The sequence below is a fragment of the Falco biarmicus genome, chromosome 8, assembly GCF_023638135.1.
Source record: "Falco biarmicus isolate bFalBia1 chromosome 8, bFalBia1.pri, whole genome shotgun sequence".
Taxonomy (NCBI): Eukaryota; Metazoa; Chordata; class Aves; order Falconiformes; family Falconidae; genus Falco; species Falco biarmicus.
In genome coordinates, this window is record NC_079295.1 from 55,314,897 (window position 1) to 55,335,389 (window position 20,493).

The 20,493-nt window shown below is 42.8% G+C and overlaps 1 protein-coding gene across 1 annotated transcript in view; it reads left to right on the forward strand.

Moving 5' to 3' along the window:
* The window catches only part of NSG2 (neuronal vesicle trafficking associated 2), a 37,843-nt gene that overhangs the window by 14,142 nt on the left and 3,208 nt on the right, over positions 1-20,493 (forward strand). The window contains exons 3-4 of the mRNA XM_056350202.1: positions 482-601; positions 20,055-20,165. Coding sequence (XP_056206177.1) covers positions 482-601; positions 20,055-20,165 — 231 coding nt within the window. The remainder of the gene's footprint in view (positions 1-481; positions 602-20,054; positions 20,166-20,493) is intronic.

The following is a 20,493-nucleotide window of genomic DNA, read 5'->3' on the forward strand; positions in this document are numbered from 1 at the left end:
ATGACACTGTGATTTTCTGGGGAAAACCCAAGGTGATAGCATGAGATTAATATTGATAATTTGGAACCTAAATAAATGAGACACCAAATGGCCCAAGTTTAAATTGGCTTCAGTGGAACTGTTGGGATGGGGTTTTTAGTAAGTGAGGCTCTTCTTTAGGATGGGCTGTTTTTCTGTGCGTTCTACCCATTGGAGACGATATAAAAATTATATGCCTAGTCCTAAACAAAAGTGGGTGTCAAACATTTTGCTGTCAGCTATTTTAAGACTCGGTATGATGATAAGCTCACTGGCCTAGGTCTGTGTATCTGCCTGACTATTCATTTCTCTGTCTCGGTTCCTGAGGGTACGGTGAGTTGGTGTTAATTTATGGTTCTAAGGTACTTGTGTAGGTCCAGGGGATGGTTTGTACAGAAAAGCTTAGATAACAGAAAAAACGTATCATGTGTGCAGAAACCTTTAACGTGTTGATATTTTCCAGGTAATTGTGAAAACAAGAACAGAATATCAGCCTGACCAGAAGAACAAAGGAAAACTCAGAGTGCCCAAAATTGCTGAATTCACAGTCAGTTTCACTGATGGTGTAACAGAAAGACTAAAGGTAAGAAAAGGTTATTATGCTGCCTTCTGATGCAAATGCCATTCATTTTAAAATAACGGGATCAAAGCGACAGTAAAGACATAACAAATTTAACACACCACTCATCACTAAGAAGAGGCATAAAAATCCATTCATAACTAGATCTAAAGTAGGAAATGTTTACCTTTTCCCAGGAAATGTTATGAAAATATTTTGCAGCTCAAACTGAAGGTAAAAACAAGTTCTAATCTTTTTTTCTTCTCAAACATTTGTGTTTTAAAAGAACAAAAAATCACGGTGAAGATTGATCGAAATAGTTTGTTTCACCTTTTAGAAATTCTTTTGTCTTGTAGTCAAGCAACCTATTTAATATTTTAAATATTTTATTATTATATAATTATATTATTGTAGATTAAAAGCCATTTCAAACTGGATTAAAGGAGAGATACTAGACAAGTATCCAAGGATATCCTGTCGTGTATGCAGTTTTGGTTCACAGGAGTTGGAATTTTCTGATGAAAAATGTTTCCTTGAGAAATTTTCAACAAGCTCAAACATGGAAAGAAACTCATGAATTATTGAGCGCACTCAGTTCCTGTTGACTGCAGCATATCAGAATGGCTCAGTTCTTCCTAAAATTAGTCTCCAAACGTATAGCTGCTAGTATTTTTTCCTTTTTCTTTGAGAAGATATGGTGCTTTTTCCTAAACCACAGACAATGGGAGTGATAAAACCGCAAGATCTGATTTTACATTTCCAAAGTCAGAGGAAATTATTTGAGGAGACAGTGCCTAGCTATAGTCCTGCTGCTTGAAAAGCTGGTGTTTGGCTTACGAATTTTTGTGAAAGGGTGTAATCCTCAACAGTTAACAGGAATTGGTTCAGGGAACTGCACAGTCTTTCATTTGGCTCAGTTGTTCTCAGTTTTGAAAGAAACAAAGAAGTTTAATTATTTTCCAATACTTTAGAAGAAAACTATCACTTCTAAAATTGGAATGTGATACAGGAAAATTTGTTACCATACATCCTTGATAACCTTCAAGGTAAGGCTTGTTCAACTTAGTTAAAGAAGAAATGTTTATCTACTCTCTTCTGAAGCACTACAGAATGGCACTATGTATTTTCCAGAAATTCACTATTATTTATTTCTCAAGGACAACTCTGTTGCTTTTATCCAGGATATTTACAGCCATAATTTATTCTTAAGAAGTCTGTGAATAAGTGTTTATAGATTCTTGGGGTTTTTTTAAGTGGACATCACATGTTTTGATCTAAACAGCTCGCCAGGGGCTTACAGGCTGTTGCTTTTGGTTGAATTCTTTACTGATCTTATTGCATGTGTAGCATCTGTTTACCACCAACGGTGACTCTCCATTGGTACCACTAGTAAAGTAAACATCTTATTTTTATACTGATTTTATATTTTATATATATATATATATATATAATACTCTGTTTAACGTAAACGAATTAGCCACAGTTAAAACCCCAGCCTTGGAAACTGCAGCAGAGGTTTTTCAGGGTGAGCGATATGCAGATCAGAAGCAGACACAATGTGCCCGAGAAACACCAGTAAGTGTAGTGCCTCCTGGAAGTGATGTTTTGGCTTGTGACCCTCAGTAAATGGCATTGTTGATATTGTAAGTAGTGGTGTTTCACTGGCTATTTAAAACTTAATCTTGCAGCCCTGAACGGCGTTAAGGTCAGTGTAAGACAAAGTTTCAATCCTGTCAAAAGATCTGGCCTTGCTATTTAAAAAGGCAATCAAGAGCAGGTCAGCCTTACACACTGTGTGTGCAGGAGGCTCATAAGTTAGATGTATAGCTCATCCACTGCTATGGATAAATCTCGTTTAATCTTTTCCTTCTATAGAATACCTTATTTTTCCCATTCTTCAAGTGCTGCTGGGGGCTCCAGCCGCGTGCACGGACCGACAGAGGTTTAAGCTGCCTTCCCCTTTGTGGCACGCTGGGGCTGGCTGTGGGAGCTGTGCCTCTTCCTAGGCAGCCTGGCAGCATGACAGTTTCATTTTTAAGCTATTTCCTTTCCCCAAAGTCCATATGATTTCCATTCTCTGCTCTTCAATGTCAACTTATTAATCACTCAGCCTCTCGTCTAATACTGGATAAGACTATAAGCCTCTCCCAGCCTGCTTTTCATAAGGCTTCCATTTATCGTATTAAGTTTGTAGTATTATTTCCTGACAAAAATGAGCTGAGATAATAGGTAATATTTCATTACCTTTTGTACTTTTTTTTTATTGCGCTACATTTTTGTACCGGTGCATATTTTTAGTGAAGTTATTAAAAATACTGCCCTCTGGTTATAAGCAGGCCTATTATCTGGTACTGATGAAATCATTTTACATTTGTTTTTTGTAAGAAGAAATCATAGTAAATACTTAATTTTTATTATCTCAGTTTGGCTACACTTTTAAAAGCTTAAAAAAAGATAATATAAATGAGATCATTGTGTTTTCTTTTGCTGGCTGATTGCTATTCTATATGCTATGCTATAGCCTTCCAGTATGTGATGTGTTGGAAATATCATCCACATCTTATTGTTAACATGTTGATTAAAATTGAAGTATTCCTCTATACTTGAACTGGGCTGTTGGTAGCTACACACTGGTAGAAGCACGTAAATAATCCCCTGGATTTCTGCAAAAGAAATGATGGAGGGAAAGGCCAATAGTCCATCCAAGGGTAGACTTGGATGTTTAAACTAAACTGTGGTTTAGTGCACGCCAAATGTGTGAGAGCTGTATGGGAAATGCATGTACAACTAGTGTGAGTCCACAGCAATGCTTGAGTTCAAGGGTTTTCGTAGGGAGCCATTTTGCTACTACAGCTCTACTAGTCTGTGTGTGAGGAGCAATACATCTCAGCACATGGTACCTGTACATTGGGGAAAGAGAAAGGACAGTAAGAGGATGTGAAAATAGCCCAGAGATCCTATCCTGTCTGCTACTGGTGAATACAGAGTAAGACACCTTGTATTTTATTTTTCACCTAAATGGTAGCATTACCAGCAATTCAAACAGAAATACGGCAAAGTGAATAAAATTAATGTGTGTGTGAAAAAATGCTGCTGGACTCCATATTTATGACTGTGCTCCCCACCCACTAATAACCTCTCTGGAGGGGTTTTTAACATTTCTGTTTCAGTCTGTGAAGTGTTTTTCTTCCCTCTCTACTTCTGGTCACTTGGTGTGAGAGAGAATGTTCTCAGGGAAGAAGGAAACTCTTCCCAAGTTCTTGGGGTTTTTTTTCTGAGTCATGTAGTTGCATTATACAGAAGAGCAGGATCTCTGGGGGAAATTTTGGGACCATATGAACATGACAGTCAAATCCACAGATGCCCTTTATTCTGCCTTTTGGGCATCTTTTATTGAAGAGGCTAATGAATTATTAGACAACTTTCTCGCATGAGTAAGCCAAAGCCAGAATTTAAGCTTATGCATGCATATTTTTCATCCATCCAGAATAGCACAGATCTGAGCTCTTTAATTATTGTAAAGAAGAGACTGTCCCTAGGCAACGGTTCTTATTTCACACTACCTCTTCCAGGAATTTTAGATAGCTTCTGCAACTTGTCACATCTCCTAATAGATGAGATTATGATTCTCTATAGCTCAGCACACAGTGTCCTGGAAGTCTGACCAATTAGGCTTATTCTTCAGCTGGATGAGTCACCCCATACATACTTTATAACAGCTGTTTAAATACTTGTGTGTAGATGGGTTACAAGAAAATGATGTTAAAATAGCATTATCGTTGAGCCATCCGTACATAAAATATTTTTTTTTTTATCATTTTACTCCTTCACAGAGGAGCAATGACAACGTTTTTGCTAAGCTGACTGGCAGTGATTTTATAGACCTTGCCTCCTCCAGACTGTTTATACCTTTGGAGTGTGTCCCTCTAGGATGTTTTTGAACTGCAAAGATCTTATTTTGCAGTAATGATGTATACCGAGGTTTCTCAGTCTGGAGGGGAATGGTGTCTGGTGTTTGCCTTCCATTTTGCATGCTTTGAAGGTAGCTCAAGTTACCGTGCTTTGGCATCCAGTGGTGACACCGAGGTGCATTAGAAAAAGTCTGCAGGTGTGATGTTCCTGTGCGGGACAACAGATCTAACCTGTTGCATTTGAGGCAGGGCTTACTACTTCTTTTTGCCAGTGATATCCTGTGTTACAGCTTTTAAGAACAGTCTCTTATATGTGAATATCATCATTCCCATGAGTTTCTGCCCTTACTTCTTTTTATCAGTACTGAAATGAGATCAAATGCTCTTTTGCTTTTCAAGCAGGTTATCCATTGAATGAAACTTGTTACTTCTGGAGGACAGGGTTTCCAGTGACTCCTTTTGTCTTCCAATCAGTCCAGATAACACAGAGAACAACCAGAAGCATTTATAAGGTGAAGAGTGAGCTTCTATCCACTTTCTTGACAGTCACTTAGCTGAACCTTCTGTTCAAGACATCACGACCCTGCTTAAGATGAAACAAGCTGGAGAATAGCTGCTGATGAATTTTGTGCTTTATCCAGTCACACCCAGTGAGCAGAGGTAGAGCTGTGCTAGCTCTGAGTTTGCCCAGATTTTTTTATCTCCAAATAGCACCAGGAAAGATATTGGAGGGGTCTTTCAGTGTAGGTGCACAACGCGGAGCGTTGGGTTGACACACATAACTGCCTGCCGGTTACTGGTTTTGTGCCAATTGCTGTCTTTATTACACAAGTAAGTTCACATGCAACGAGTTTGACCTCTGTTATCGCTAAGTGCCACGGAGCTATTAATTACTGCCTTTTCAGGGAGACAGGGATTTAATGACGGTTAGTTGGGTGATAGTTGCCTACCATAGTTATCTGACTTCTCATGTCTTCCACAGTTCTTTCCTTTTCATGGATCATTTTCTTAAGAAAGTTGCAGTTACCGGTCTTTCAGGGTTGGAATAATTAAACTATGTACTTGTCTTTAACAGAACAAGTTAGGAGTGGGCGTATGGGGGAGGAAGTGAGGTATGTAAGATGTTTTCTTATGAGCAGTTTATCTACCTGGAAAAATCATCTGTAAGTATTGATCATTACTTCACTGAAGAAGACTGGGAACTTCACTCGTTTTGCTACAAGTTGGCAAGATCCATCTTCAGAGTCACTGGCTGTGTAATCCATTCCTGTTGAGTATGCAATGACTGTATTTCTTATTAGACCAGCTCTCTTCTCCCTCCACCCTAAAACTGTTCTGATACATGCAGATCCAGTAACCAGTGGATGTAATTATTGGCCACACTTTTCATCAGGTTCTTAAAATATAGTGGAACCCATTCAAGTATTTCAGTTATTGAAATGCTCATACTGAAACAATTATTTTCCTCTGACCTAATGTGAAAGAACAAAATCGGTTTTGTCTCCAGCCACACCCTACAAAGCAGACACTGATGCAGTAATTGTTTATTATAAAAAACAAGCCAGTATCGGAAATGCTTAGCTCCTAATTAAGAAAGATTTTTCTGGGCCAGGGCCAGGGTTTGATTTCCTGTTATTAGCAGCTTTGCTGAAATGGAAGATGCTTCCTCTGCTCCCATCACTAGAATGTGACCCATTGAATCCCTAGGGTATTCAGCTAGATCTTGTAGTGGAGGGATCCTCCTGTGACAGGCATTGCAATTCAGAAGGAAGGAAAGTCCCAGGTTTTTATGCCTGTGGAGGAAGGTGAGGAGCAGGTCTCGGTCCCTTTCTTTCTGCAGGTAAGATCCGTTGAGATGTGAGCACAAGATGTCTTGTACAGTGGCATGCAGAGACTTGCTGTGTGGCCTCTGCACTGCCAAATGTCTGCACCGTGAGCGTAGCTCTGAGAAACACCTCATTTCCCTGAATGCATATATTTATCTACCAGCCCACCCTGCCCTTGTTTTTAAAGGGCACATAACCCTTGCAGCTGTGTAGGTGGCAACTCTCCCTTGCTTTGCTGCACACCCCCCCAGCCCCAAATGTGGCATTCCTCTCATTCAGCTCCCCCTGCTCCCCCTTTCCAAACTCCCCTTCCATGCCATGGTTCCTGCAAATTTCTCCATAGATGTTCTGCTTTCACCTGTAGTCTCTTGCTTTATGCTGACAGTTCTTCCTCTAATCTGCAGAGGAATGAATCCCAGAAAAATGGCATGGGGCTTTTCATTGTGCCCATTCAATAGCTAAATAAATTTAAAGATTCCTTTAATTGTTAAGGTACCACAGGGCAGGAGTTACTCACAGAAAGGACTCCTCTGAGTGTGAGCAGGACAGTTTTCCTTACTGCTTTTTAATACTAACAATAACAATGTTACCATGGCAACTGCCACATGGCATCAGTTATCTGGAAGATGCAGAGTGGCTGCTGAAAGATCCCATTACACTGACTAATGCGAGTGGTGCTCCAGGGAGGGAACACGCTCTAATACACAGAGATTTTTCTCACTTCGGTAATAATTGCTAATGTGGCTGAGATGTTGTTTCCAAGCTGCACAGCACTTGGATGAGCGGTGTGATTTTGGAGAGCAAGGGACAAAGCAGAGGAAGGTGGCAGGCACAGAGGAGCAGTGGCAATAGCATTCAGGCATTTTGTGGCACTGGCACCAGCATCGGGGACGGTACGGTGGTCTCCTGTTGAGCCTTGCATTCAAACAGGGGCTTAGGGGGACGTGTCAGTATGAAGGGGTTGATTTCAGTCTCCAGGGACTGATTCAAAGGCTTTGACTCCCTTTGGGAATTCTCAACTATCATCAGGCAATCTCATCTCCCAGTGGGCTCAGATGCGGTGGGCATGTTCTTCTGGCAGGGGTGTCAGGCAGCTCTGGCTGCACCTAAGTCTTCTCCAGACAGTGATGGAGTGACTTGTCTTTGGAGCCCAAGCTTTGTCTTGTCTTCAGAGGTTGAATATTTTCCATTGCAGTGCAGAGGGTCACAATATCCCCTTTCTCAAAAATCCACTTCCTAGCCCCACCTGGTCTTGCGTCTACTTACAAACTGGCATGTGCATGGATTCAGACTCACCTGTGGTGTGTGTGAAAGGGCAGGAGAGATGTTGCTCATCGTCCTTCTGCCTGAGCTCAGAAATCACTCTTCTCCTCCTCTGGCTGTAATGGTAAGAGAAGAGGATAGGTCATATCTGTCCCGGTTGGCCTCGCAGCTTGTGTGGAGGTAGATTGATGGAGCCATTTGTGATCATCGGTTGACAATTCGGAGTTGTGAGGATGAACCAAATGTGGATTTTTGGCTCAGCTGCCAGAAAACAGATATTTCTGATCACATCACCAGGTATGGTACTATAAACCCCACAAGGTTTCCTCTGGTTGGGTAAAAGTCTGCGTGTTTTTTTAAGTGTTCCCAGCTAATACCTGGCTTTCTGGTACAGGCTAGGTCCCAACAAGGTAAAGCCAGGAAGAATTTCCATGTCTAAAACACACACAAGGAAAGTGTAGTTTGATTTAATTAGAATGCTCTATATGACTGGCTTAGGGACCACCTAGCAAAGCACAAGAAAACCACCATGGCTTTTATAGGAAGTGGATTGTTCCTTAAAGTGTGTTCTCGGTTTATATTCTTTTTTACAGAAACACAGACACATTCTCTTTTGCAAAGTCAGAAAAAACATCTGAAATATATTTTATTTTTGCCATCTGTGAGCACTGACAGTGTAATCAGCTGCAGAGATTAGTTCAGGGTTATTTTTTTCCTTTAATTGATTTTTGGAGAGAAGAAGAAAGCTAATTGCTATGTAGAAAATGTCTAAAATTGGAAGTCACAGAGAATATTCACATGCCTAAGGGTTTGTGGGGTAGACCTGCTGAATAAATTCTCTAAACCGTGATACATTGGCGGATGAAAGAGCAGAAACCTCAACCGACCCTTTGCTTTGGAATAAAATGCTTGAAGACTTTCATAAGCATCTGCATGGTGATACCCATCCTGCTAATTACAAAACATAATTGCGGTTTCCACTTAGTCTGAATGATTTCTTACACTGCATCTTTGTCTTCAACAGCACAATGCATGTTTCATTCTGGTACCTCTGCCACTCCACAGTAAACCTTATTTGTTGGGTAATTTTCTTGTCATCGTTTGAGGTGGAATGAAATATGCCTAATGATAGTTTGGCTAATGTAGCAAAAGGGACCGAATGGGATGGAGGAGGAAAGAGTTTTCAGCTGACTGAAGCCAAGGCAAAGTTTATTGACTGTCGTGAAGTGCATTTTGAGTCTTGTAGCCAAACCACAGAATGCTAAAAAAAAAAAAATAATAATCAGGGAAGTGAAATGCTTCACTGGTACATTTTTTTTTCCATATAATGTTTCATTCTCTGTATTTATAAAGCAGCACAGGCTTCTGACTGAATGTTAAACAGACCTGAGCTCCCTCTTGTTAGTACTTGCAGATGTATTAAGCCTGTTGGGTCAGATCCACAGCTAATGGAACTGGCCTCACGCCTCTGAAGGCATCATAATCAGCTAGATTATTCATTTTTGTTGTTTGTTTTTAAAAGAGTAGCTTTTGTAAGTCATTTGCAGCAATAAAGCTTCACATTTCTAATTTAAAATGGAAAGCCTTTTAATTCTTAAGTTACCCAGGGGACACTTTGCTCGCCAAGTCATCACTTCGTCCTCATATGAAGCACCCACATAATAAGAGTAAGTTTTCTGAGAGAGATGGGTGCACTGGACCATGAGTGCTGTCATATTATTAACTGGATTTCCTGACCCATGATAGTAGACATAGGTGCTGAAATCATGTGAATATGTTGACCTTCTTGAAGGAACGAACTTCCAACTGATTATTTTTTTTAACCACAAGAGTGCACTGAACAAAGGTGTTTTAATTTGTGCAAGCTTAACCTTTGATTTCATTTTATCTAAGAAGTCCATGGGACTGGGAAGTGGCAGGAGAAAGTTATCATGTGCCCTGGCATATAAAGAGCTTAAATTGTTCTGGGCAATTTTAAATCCAGTCTTCTGTTGTTGCTGGCTGATGAAGAAAATGGTAGTGTCATAAGTAAAATCAAAATACAATAAAGTGATGAGAAAAGCAAATACATGAAAAACCATGCCTGGAGGAATACCATTTTGTGCCTTAGTCCAGTACATCAATACTCAAGTCTGAAAGGTTTGCTTTGAAAATTGCCCTGCCTGTGAAAGAAGGTAATTCCATAAAGCAAACAGACCTCAGCTTTTCCCTAGAACCAGCCTGATCCTTGGCCGTGGAATGATGTTGATGGGTGGTTTTGCCCAGACGGGCCCAGAAAAAGCCAAGCTTTTGGGGACTTAGATGCTTGCAGCTTTGGGTGGATCTTGCTGGAGTGTCTGTGAGTAGCAGTGGGGAGTAAGATGTGGAGCTGGGCCCGAGTGTGCCTCAGGTGTCAAAGAAAGCCACCAGCAGAACAAGCAACACAACCTGCATTTCCCAGGAGTGCTGCCGTGTGCTGATCCCTGAACCTGTTCTTGCTCAGGGCTCCTAATGCTTTCCCTGCACCAAATCCAATGTGAGGGAAGCAGGGAGAGGGGGAGGATTTGCATGTGTGAGACTCTTCAGAGGCGTCTTGGCAGGCAGAAGGTGGGCAAGGAGACGTTTTACTGATGACTTGATATATCTTGTATGCGTGTTAATGCATTTAAAAAGGGGCCTCGATGAGCTGAGGCATCCATTGCCATGTCCCATGTGAAGTGACCGGAGGAAGGGTCACAGCCAAGCTTTGCACAGTGCAGTGGGACATAGCAGCATGTCACTGATGCGGGGCTGGCTGGGGAGGTGACGTATCTGTCCGCTGCAATACCACTAATAGAAAACCAGTCTCAAATTAGCGATTTGGAAGGAAGCCCCTTCCAGCGTTGCTCAGCTCATGAGATGGTTTGTCAGGCATTATTAGGACCATGGGTTTGGGAAACAAAGCACCTTTATAAGCGGTGTTCCTGAGTCATCACGCTTGTGTAATTTTGGGGGTTTGCTTCTCTTCTTTTGAAGGCAGCAGAGTCACAGAAATTAGAAGGGAAGGCATACGATATTTGAAAAAGGAAGAAGATATTCTTGTAGGAGGTGGGGGAAAAGACCTTTAAATACCTTTATGGTCTGCCAAAAAGTCCATGTATTTATTTGGTATTCCTAGAAACAGTTTTATAGCATCTCAATATACCAGCCTATTCTGATGAAGGATTCTTTTTATGGCATTAAATGGCAGAAAAAGAAAAAGCAAACCAAATGGAGCTTTTTATTTACCTAAGTGAAAATTCTGCACTATTCAATGTTGGAAGCATCCTTATTGAAAATGGCATTTTAGAACTTCCATAAGGAAGGGGGGCTTGGAAACTGAGCCGTGAATTTTCCATTCAAGGGGTTTGACTTGGCACAGAGAGACATCATGCAGACCGCAGCTGGCACCAGACACAGTTAAAAGGATCTGAGGCTATTAGTGCCTAAACAGCCACTAGAAATTATATTACATGATGGAGACTGGCTAATATAATTGAGCCAGCTAGTTATTGTGTGCATAATTTAATTATTTGACAAATTGCTTAGAAACACGGTGTTCTTGTTCTACACTTGTGCTGCACTTGCAGCATTATGAGGCGCAGAGCAGAGGAATTGCTGGTGGGTATGTAGTCATCTTGGAAGAGAGAATTTTTTTTTTTTAAGATTTGCAAACTTGGGGGAGGTTCACTGGTTTAGTTGTGGTGGGGCAGTGTACGCAGGGATGGGTCGAGGCACGGGGGACATGGCTGGGATAGCAAACTGGGTGGCAGACAGCTAGTGCTGTTTCAGGTGCATACTTTGGGAGCTTTAGGGCAGTTGGAGAAATGACCCTCCTTTTGCTCTGCTCTGTGTGTCTTTTGGACTTTGGTTGCTGGGCTGTGTGGTCTGAAAGGAACCCATGAAATACTGAAGCAAACGTGAGATGTTTTTGGACCCCAAGATTATACTGTCCTCATGGGCAGCGTTCAGTGTTCTTAGGAGAACTGGGGCCAAGCTGGTTTACAATTATGAATTCTAAGATAAAGGAACAAAACCCCCAATCCCTTAAGCTTCCTGTAAGAAGCCATGCAGCACTGAGTATTTTCCCGTGGTTTGGAAGATTTAGATACGTGATGAAGGACGTTTCCCTCTTATAAAGCATCTCCCAAGAGATGTTACTTAGGAATCTGCACACCATCTGGAATAAAGCTGTGCTGTAATAGTAAAGGACAAATCCTACATCTTGAACCATACTAAGCAAATGTGAAGACCCAATTGTGTCGCTTTTTTTCAGTTAGCCTTTCAAAATTTCAGAGGCTAAGCTGTTGCCATAAAATCAGCAAAATCAGCAACTTATTGCAAAAAGATTCTTAACAATCTGGAGTGAAATGCCATTTTTGGAGTGCAGCCAAATCATTACCTGCAGAAAGGATCCAGCTGTATAACAGGGTGCTGGGCAATGCACCACAGCTTTTCTCTGTCTGAGTCGGAACGGTGGAGCAGCTCTTCCTGGAGGGTATTTCAGACTCCTTATTGCCTTGGTCGATCCCTCTGTATCCTGCCAGCCCATGGCTCACTCCCTGCCTACATGCCTGAGCTTTCTTACAGTAGCAACCTGGGTTCAAATGGTGGGGTGGTTCACACTTGGATTTCATCCTGGCGTACAGGTGGGACGCAGCCAGGATAGACAGCTGGATCCAAGAGCTCGGAAGTGCTCCTGAGTCTTTCACTTTAGCTGTAGTTTTCATGTCAAGATCTAATGTTGTCAATCTAATTATCAGCTGAAAGAAGTTATGAGATGAAGGAGAAAAAAATTACCTTCCTGAATTTTTCACTGTCAAGCAGAAATCCCTGTAATGACATGATGAGTGTATGAACATCTACTGAGATGCCCTTAACAGCTGAAACCGTTCTGCTGAGCGGCAAGACCTCAGGGACTGGCCCTGTGGCAAATGGATTGATGATTTTGTCATATTTTTTTCTTGCATGCAAGTTAACTAGGTTGTCAATGGATTAATAAGTCTCCAGGTGTAATGGCATTGCCATGGACTATGGAAAGAACCTTGTTGCCTACCCAAGCATAGCTCTTATGCCCTTCTGTGGAAATAACCTTGACAGAATTTCTGCCAATGTTGTTTATAACAAATTTTGTCTCATTCAGAGTCTGTCTTCTTCTACAAAGAGAAAATTAAAACCAAGATAATTTCTTCAACTGAATTGCCTATTAAAGGTCACAAAATTTCCCAATACCCATCAACATTGAAGGTATCTTGCAGAACCAGGCATGGCATCAGCAGTGGCATCCTTTCCTGACAACTTGAATGTGAAGAGGGTGAGGCTGCACTGCAGGAACGGAGGCATCTGGCTTCTGAGATCCCTTATTCACGTTACAGCTAGGACTAGGAAGACTGCAGAACTTTGTGGGGATTTTTCCATGATAAATTATCTTTATCTGGGAGTTAAACTGATCTCCTAACACACAACTCTACGCTCTGAGAGCACTAACTCTTCTCTGGGTGCTGCTTGTCTGGCTGATTTTCCTATAGACATAAATGCTTTTCCTGGTTGTGGCATCTTCTTGGCTGTACTCCTATTTTGAGTGTATATAAGTGTATCTATTGCATGCCCTGAGCACTGGGAAAGGTGTCCAGAGTCAAACATTTATTTGCCAGCTTCTGGAAAAAAATCATGCTTGATATTGAAGAAGTGCCACCCACACAGATGAAACCCCCTGCTTGCTAGCCTCTCACAAGAGCTGCATGAGAACAGAAGAGATGTTCTGCACTGTTTTCTTCAGACAGATTGATAGACATCACATCATCTGTTTGCATCCTGAGAATTGCTCCTCTTAGCTGGCAAATGGAGGGTGATTTCAAGTGCCTGGGCACCTGGGGCTTATGCCTGATCCACAAACACCAGGTGATACTTGCTGAGTTCCTCCAAAGCTGGACCGAATGCAGCTGTTTTCCACCAAAGAGAGGGCAGCACGGTGGTTTTCCAAATGATTTTTAGACAGTAGATAATGCTACTGCCTGAGTGTGAGCAGTGATGGGTTTGAGCTTTAGCAGTGGAGCGCAAAGGATTGCAGTGCCGTACCAGCTAGTTGACCATCCCATTTGGAAACCCATTTTAGTGACCTGAAGGCAGATGTGTCAGAGCAATGTGTGAAAATCCAAAATGGACAATTTCTTACCCCTCTGAAGACTCCTAAGCCTACAGCAGGTGCCTAATGATGCTTGTGTCCTATAGGAAACTAAAGGAGATTTAGACACCTGACTGCCTTTATGGATCTAGGTCTAAGTGACTGGTTCATGCCATCAAATATGGGAACTTGGTGGGAGAAGAGGGGGCTGTATTTCTTTTATTAAGCCCTACTTCAAACCATGTGGGGGCTCTCCATATGAATGCTTTACCTTTGTCGAATCTTACTGAGCTCCTTCTGTTCATCATATTATACAGAATAAATTTGGTAGATTAATTGTGATTAATTTCATAGAAGAACTGTGGTTTGGGTTAGAAAAAACAACCCTTCTTCAAGAAGCGTTGCTTCACAGTTTTGTAGGATGTTTTCTTTCGTGTTTCACTACAAAGTGCATTGCATTTGAATGCCCATGTTATTTTCTTTCCCGATCCAATTTTTATTTTAACCATTTTTATGCTGAGTCCTCACAGTGTGTGACACCATCAGTGGAGCCTGAGAACGAAACATAAAGGTGGAATGACAAGCCCTGATGCCGGGGCTGTGATTGTAAGTTATGTTCCTCCAGCTGCTAATGCAAGTAATATGTGGCTTAAGTGGGAACAAAACCACACAGCCCACAACTCCCCAGCACAGGCTGGATGCTGCATGCTAATAGAGAGCTGTCTGCATCCAGTCCCCACTGGGGAAAGAAATATTTGTCAACTCAGTTCAAACAGTGCATAAATTTGAGGGAACTGCCATCTGCTGACAGACCCTTCCCCCACCTACACTGTCTGAAAATCCATCCTTATGAATATTGGCTCTGTGCAGTAGTATTCCCTTCAACCCCTGTTCAGGATCCGCCTTTCTCTGCTTCCTTTTTTTCCCCCTGGGTATTTCCAGAGAGTTCAGGTTTCCCAGGACTCTCAGGCACTGAAGTACCTCACGGGTTTGTGTGACAGTGCCAGCCCTGTGCTGGTGTGTAGCTACCTGCAGGCTCTGTAGCTCAGCAGCTTGTCAGAGCCCCTAAGGCTCGATTTTTGGAGGGACCAGCAGCTCCCCTCTCTTGTTGACTTCCATGAGCAGTGAAGGGTGTACACCCTCTCTGAAAATCAAGAGTGCAAATTTTTGCCAAGGAAAACAATAAGGAATAAAAATGTAGAAACCTTACAATGGAAAAGCCTATTAAAAGAATGCCCTGCTGTTTGGATGTGGCATTGTTCTCTGGTTTGCTTTTAAATAAGGCTTTTCATTGTAGATAGAGAGGGCAAAAAGGAATTTTTGATGAAAAAAAAAAATCAGGGGCAGCTGTTGAAATCAAAGAGTGTAGGAAGGATACTCCAATGGACAGCATGAAAGCCAGGTTAACTAGAACAGCGTTGCAATTAGGTACCTCACTAGAGCAAAACCTATTGTCAGCTGATGTCCTGTTGCCTGATGAGGATATATCTTTCTTATATCCGTGCTGTTGTGAAAGTGCAACATGTACTTCATCTATGGAAAAGGTGGGGAGGGACCAAGCCAAGTGGGCTGCTGTTAATGTGAGGTTGACATCATCTTTCAGAGATGTTAAGGGCCTTTTTCTGTGTTTTGTGGAGGATGGGGAGTTTCTTAGTGTGGTAACGATGCTCTCTCTCCTCCATTCCAGCAGACACTCCCTTCTTAAGGGAACCTATGGGAATCGTATAAGACTTTGGGGAAAGGGCAGGCAAATCCCTCCCTTCTTTTACCCTCTCCAGCAGTCACACATGACAGATTCATGCCTGCAGCACTTCTCGGTTTTATCTGCTCACTAAATTTTATTTCCCCTCTGTGAATGTTTATATTGCTTAGAGACTGCCAAGGTTCATGTTAATCATAAAAAAAAGTGGAGGTTTATTAGGTATTGCAGCTCTGTGATTCTTTGGTGTTTGAATGTTAACGATGCTTTGTATGCTCTTGGAATAGCTGGAGAGGTAGATCTTACCTCTGGCATGGCAAAATATCGGGGAGGGGGGGGGGAGGTTTCTTCCCTTTCCTCTGGGTTTTAACATCTTACATGACATTTCATCCCAGAGCAATTTTACACTATGTATCATCATGTGTAATATTGTGTCACGCTGTAATTTTGCAAGTGCATGAAACCGCAGGAGGGAGGTGAGAATGGGCTCAATTACACCCTGGAGGGAGGGGAGAGCTCAGCAGAGGGACCAGTTCCTGGGAGGTAATGAATTAGGTGTCAGCACTTTGCCAGAGCAGAGAGACAGAACAGAGGGGGATTTATTATTTTTAGGGGCTCAGTGGGCAGACAGGAGGAAAGGAACCTGTCAGGTGGCATTACTGGTGGTCATTTCCATGAGCTGTGCATGTACGTGGGATTTAACAAAAGAAGGGACGTTCATTCTCGCTCCAGACAGCTTGGTTCTTTCTTTTTCTGAAGGCTAAAGGAAGAACTTGTCCATGTTAACTGGTTGGAGTGGGAAGTCTTCAAAGCAACTTTGGTGGCAACTCTTGGGGAAGACAGACACAGCCATCCCGGGCGAGGGAGACATCTGACAGTTCAGGGATATTCCCCTTTCACAGCCTCTTGTCTGGCTGCAGTCAGCCCTGATGAATCCCTCTGGGATGGAGGAAACGGTGATGCAGAGGGGAAGAAAGGAACCAGGCAGACATTAGAGCAGGAGGAATCAGCACAGGGTGCATGCATCCTGCTGGTGTGCAGTTCTTGCTAGCCCTGATGATGCAGGTTGTATTTACTAAAGAGGACTAGAGGATGAGCAGCTTCTCACTTCTTAGGAACAAGAGGTACTTTCTCACCGAGTTACGCTCCGTGCATTCCCAGGTGGCATTCAGTGTAATTTCGTTGCCCTTTGTCTCTTCCTTTGCCCTGAGCACAAGTTTGTTCCTTCAGCCTAACCCAAGCAAGATTTCTAATTTCATTGTACATTGTATTTAGGGCAGAGCAACCAAACTGGAGAGCTGAGAATTTCTTATTTTCTGAATTTCTAGCCAGGGCTGCCCTCTAAGCATCGGCTTTGGTAGAGCAAGATGTATGTCTTCCTTTAGTGCCCTCAAACTAACCTCAAAGGGTCTTGTGCCATTGTCGTCTTTGTATTACTATATAAATTATTATTGGAGGAAGTACAAGACCTAATGTGCTCCCCTTTTAAATGAAGAAGAGTTGGTGGACATGTATTCTGCAGGGAGAAATGCTCTTCTACATTGGCCTGCCAGAGCTGGGTTGTGATGGGTCTTTGTGGAAAGGGGTCTTTCTTCCTAGGTCTCCTCTTGGAAAAAGTAGAGAGTGTTAGCATACTTAATCAAGGAAGTCTCTCGTTTTGACTATACTTTTTCAAAGTGACCTTTTTTCATTTTTTTTCAGGTATAATATAGTTTCTTTTGGGGGCAGAAAACAAAGCAAATTCCTTTTCCATCTCCCTGAATCCAACTGAGACTTCAGCACTATGAAAAGGGATATTGCTCCCCTAGGTTGGGAACCCATGGGCTACCATAAAGCTGCTCTGAGATATTTCTATTCAAACTTGCAGGCTCGTGCACTTTGATGGAGAGGAGGTGGAGCCCATATTTGCTTGGTCAGACTAGTGCAATTCATACCACCGCACTCCTTTCCTACCAGCTACCTTTCCTGCTCATTGGGACTCTCTTACACATGTTCTCTTATGAGATCCGGCAGTAAGTGCTTCTCCCTCTGCAGCTGCCTTTTGCTTAATTGACCCGTTTTGCAGCAGATTAGGCCCCAAGGAGGAGGTTAATATGAGCAGTTATTCTAAAAGGCAGGTCAGGACTTCAGTGACCTGTTCATCATGGGAAAAAACTGTTAGCCCCAATCTTCTTACTTTTTTACGCTTTATTCTAAAATATTCTGACTTAACAATGAACTTATGAATCTCTCCTGCTAGATGTAGTCTCCACACCTCTCTCTTTCCTGAGTTCTGAACTGGATGTGCTGGGTCGGATTTAACACCATGCATGCAGATTTACCTTCATTCTTTCTTTTTGTCTTAAAACAGCCACCAAAATTGTAGCTCAGGATCTTCCAGCACTGCAGGTGGCATTGCCAGGGCTGCTTTAGCTTCCCTAATAGTCCCACTGTGCTGTGTGCAGTGTAGGAATATATCTCACCAGGCAATGCATCATTCTGCAGGATTGGTGAGGGTGAGAAGTCTTTTCCTGCACAGCAAGTAATTACAGTGGCCCCTTCAAGTCTGTGCAGGGATTGCCTGTCATACAGGTTCTCAGAATTACAGCTGATATGATAACCAAAGGGGAGAGTTAGAGCAAACTTCAGTGTGAACCGATATTAAGCAATTAGTATATCTTTTCTGATATAATAGTACTAATATTACATAATATTATTGTTATATTGATAAAATTCTATTGATGAATTCTGAGATGTGGCCACCTTGCTCTTTATTAGCTGCTGTTCCTGACAAACCTGTCCTCTATACTGTAGGCATTATCCCTGTATTTCCCCACTTTCTGCCATCACCAGTCTCCTGTATATTAGATAAGGAACAACTTCTGCCTGTACCTACTATTCAATTTCCTTGAACACCCATGCAAGAAAATAAAGAGGATTCTGACATGACAGTAACAACAAAAGGGCAGATGAACCCTGAATGACTAGAGGGAGCTGAAAAATGTGTGGCTTTCCCTCGCTCGGGCAGTAAATGATAGTGATTGCTTTTAGTACAAGTTGGATCAACCCTGATCTGGGGATGGGGGCATGTTTAACATGTGGGACCGTTAGCCAGGGTCAGGTACACAGTCCCTGCTGCGTCCTGCCATTGCAGTTCTCTCAGTGGGTGGCTTTTGATGTGACCAGGGAAAATCTGCCGCCCTGGGCTTGGCTTCTGGTGACATGATGAGGAAGTGGGATTCTGAAGCCAACAGACTGAGGCTGTGGGTAGGAGAAAGCCTCGTTGTTTGCCATCCCTCCTGTAAACCCTGACCTCAAACTTTTGCTGTAGGAACTTCCTCGGCATGAGCGCTCATGGGCTCACCTGGCACAGGAGCGTTGCAGCCCCTTCCCCATGCAGGCTCACATCCTGCAAAATGCATGCTGCTGGTGCTCAGCCCCAGCGAGGCAAAGCAAGCTGGGGAGCTGCTGCAGCTCCCTCCCCATGCTGCTGGCCATGCAGCGGCATTAAATGTTTCCCCTACTGCTGTTCCCGCCCCCATCATCTCTGTGAGTGAGTTCATTTGATTAGGAACTCCAGTTTGCATGGTAACACTGGAGCCCCAGGGATTATGATATTTTTTTCATGCCAATCCCGATCAGTGTGAGACAGCAGTCTCGACAGGATGGGTTGCTGTAATGTAGGCGATAGAAGTCCAGAGCCATTTGTGCTGCATTTGTGGATTTACCAGCTGGGACCAAGAAAGCTTTGGGGAGGTGGAGAACGGGACCACGTTTGGGACCCATGCACAGTCCTTAGGGAGGAGACAGCTCAGCTAAAATTAAGGATCAGAGCCTCAGTCCAGACATCTGAATGGGGCCAGGAAACTTGCTGTTGAATGAAATATTTAAGAAGGACCTGGCAGGGCTGGAGAGAAGGGAGCTACAGCAAAGAAACAGGATGGTGCAGCAAAGTAACCTGCTTGGGAATGAGGAGAGGGGGAATATTTGAGCCCCAAAGAGGGAATTGTGTCTGGCACCTCAAACACAGCATCTGCTCTTGTACATGCTGTGGGATTTACATGCTGGGTTTTGTTAGTGGTCGGGGTATTGTCCTTTTACAGCTTTGATAAATAGAGAAGGATTCCCTTTCTCCCGTAGCCCCTTCTGCAAGGTGCTTGAGGTACAAGTGATCCTTGTTGCATTGCCCAGAAGGCGCAAAGGGATCTGTGCTACAAAGGCTTCATTCTTCCTATCTGCTCACCTGCCTCTGCTGTTGGACCAGTAGGATCTCGCCATGGTTACAGGGCAGCTTATCTGCACAGATTAGACCTCGATGTGGACTCTGGCTGCTGGCGGGTCCTGCTGGGCCAGCAGCTGATGCTGCCGGTTGAACAGCTGAGAGCATGGGAACACAAAGCCACTGGGAACACCAAACACCTCAGCAAAATCCATACATTTGCAAGGGGTTAAACACAGGAATGTGCGCTCCTGAAGGTCTGGGGGGGGATGGAAGCGACTGTGAGAATTCAGGGCTATTGGATCCAGCATTCATTCAATTACCATGCTTAGTTAAGTACTGCACAGTGGAGTGAAGACTGCAGTCTGTTAGGATGGCCGTTACTATAAGTCATTTAATTATGAGGTTGCTCATATGCCATTTTAACATATGTAGAGTAACATTATCCTTCTTTTGTAGGTCACTATTCTCATAAGTCTGGCTCTTGCATTCCTTGCCTGCATAGTGTTTCTTGTGGTATACAAAGCCTTTACTTACGACCACAGTTGCCCAGATGGATTTGTTTATAAGGTAAGAAACTTCAGACAGATGAATTGCCTGAGATAACGATAGACTCTAATTGACTACATGGTTACAGTCTAGTCTGCTTTTTTGACCAGGCTAAAGAGGACATTTGGCAAGTATGTGTTGAAATGGGAAAAGTGTGATGGGAAATGTGGACTCGCATCTGCCTCCATCAGCTACTGTTACACTGTAATTGTTGGGATTAGCATTTGGTGAACACTACAGACAGATGTTCAGGAACAATCCCTCATATTTGTGAATGGATTTATTGCAGCTGGAATCCCATGTTTGCTTCCCACACATTCAAGTAACTGAGGTTTACTGGCATACGTAC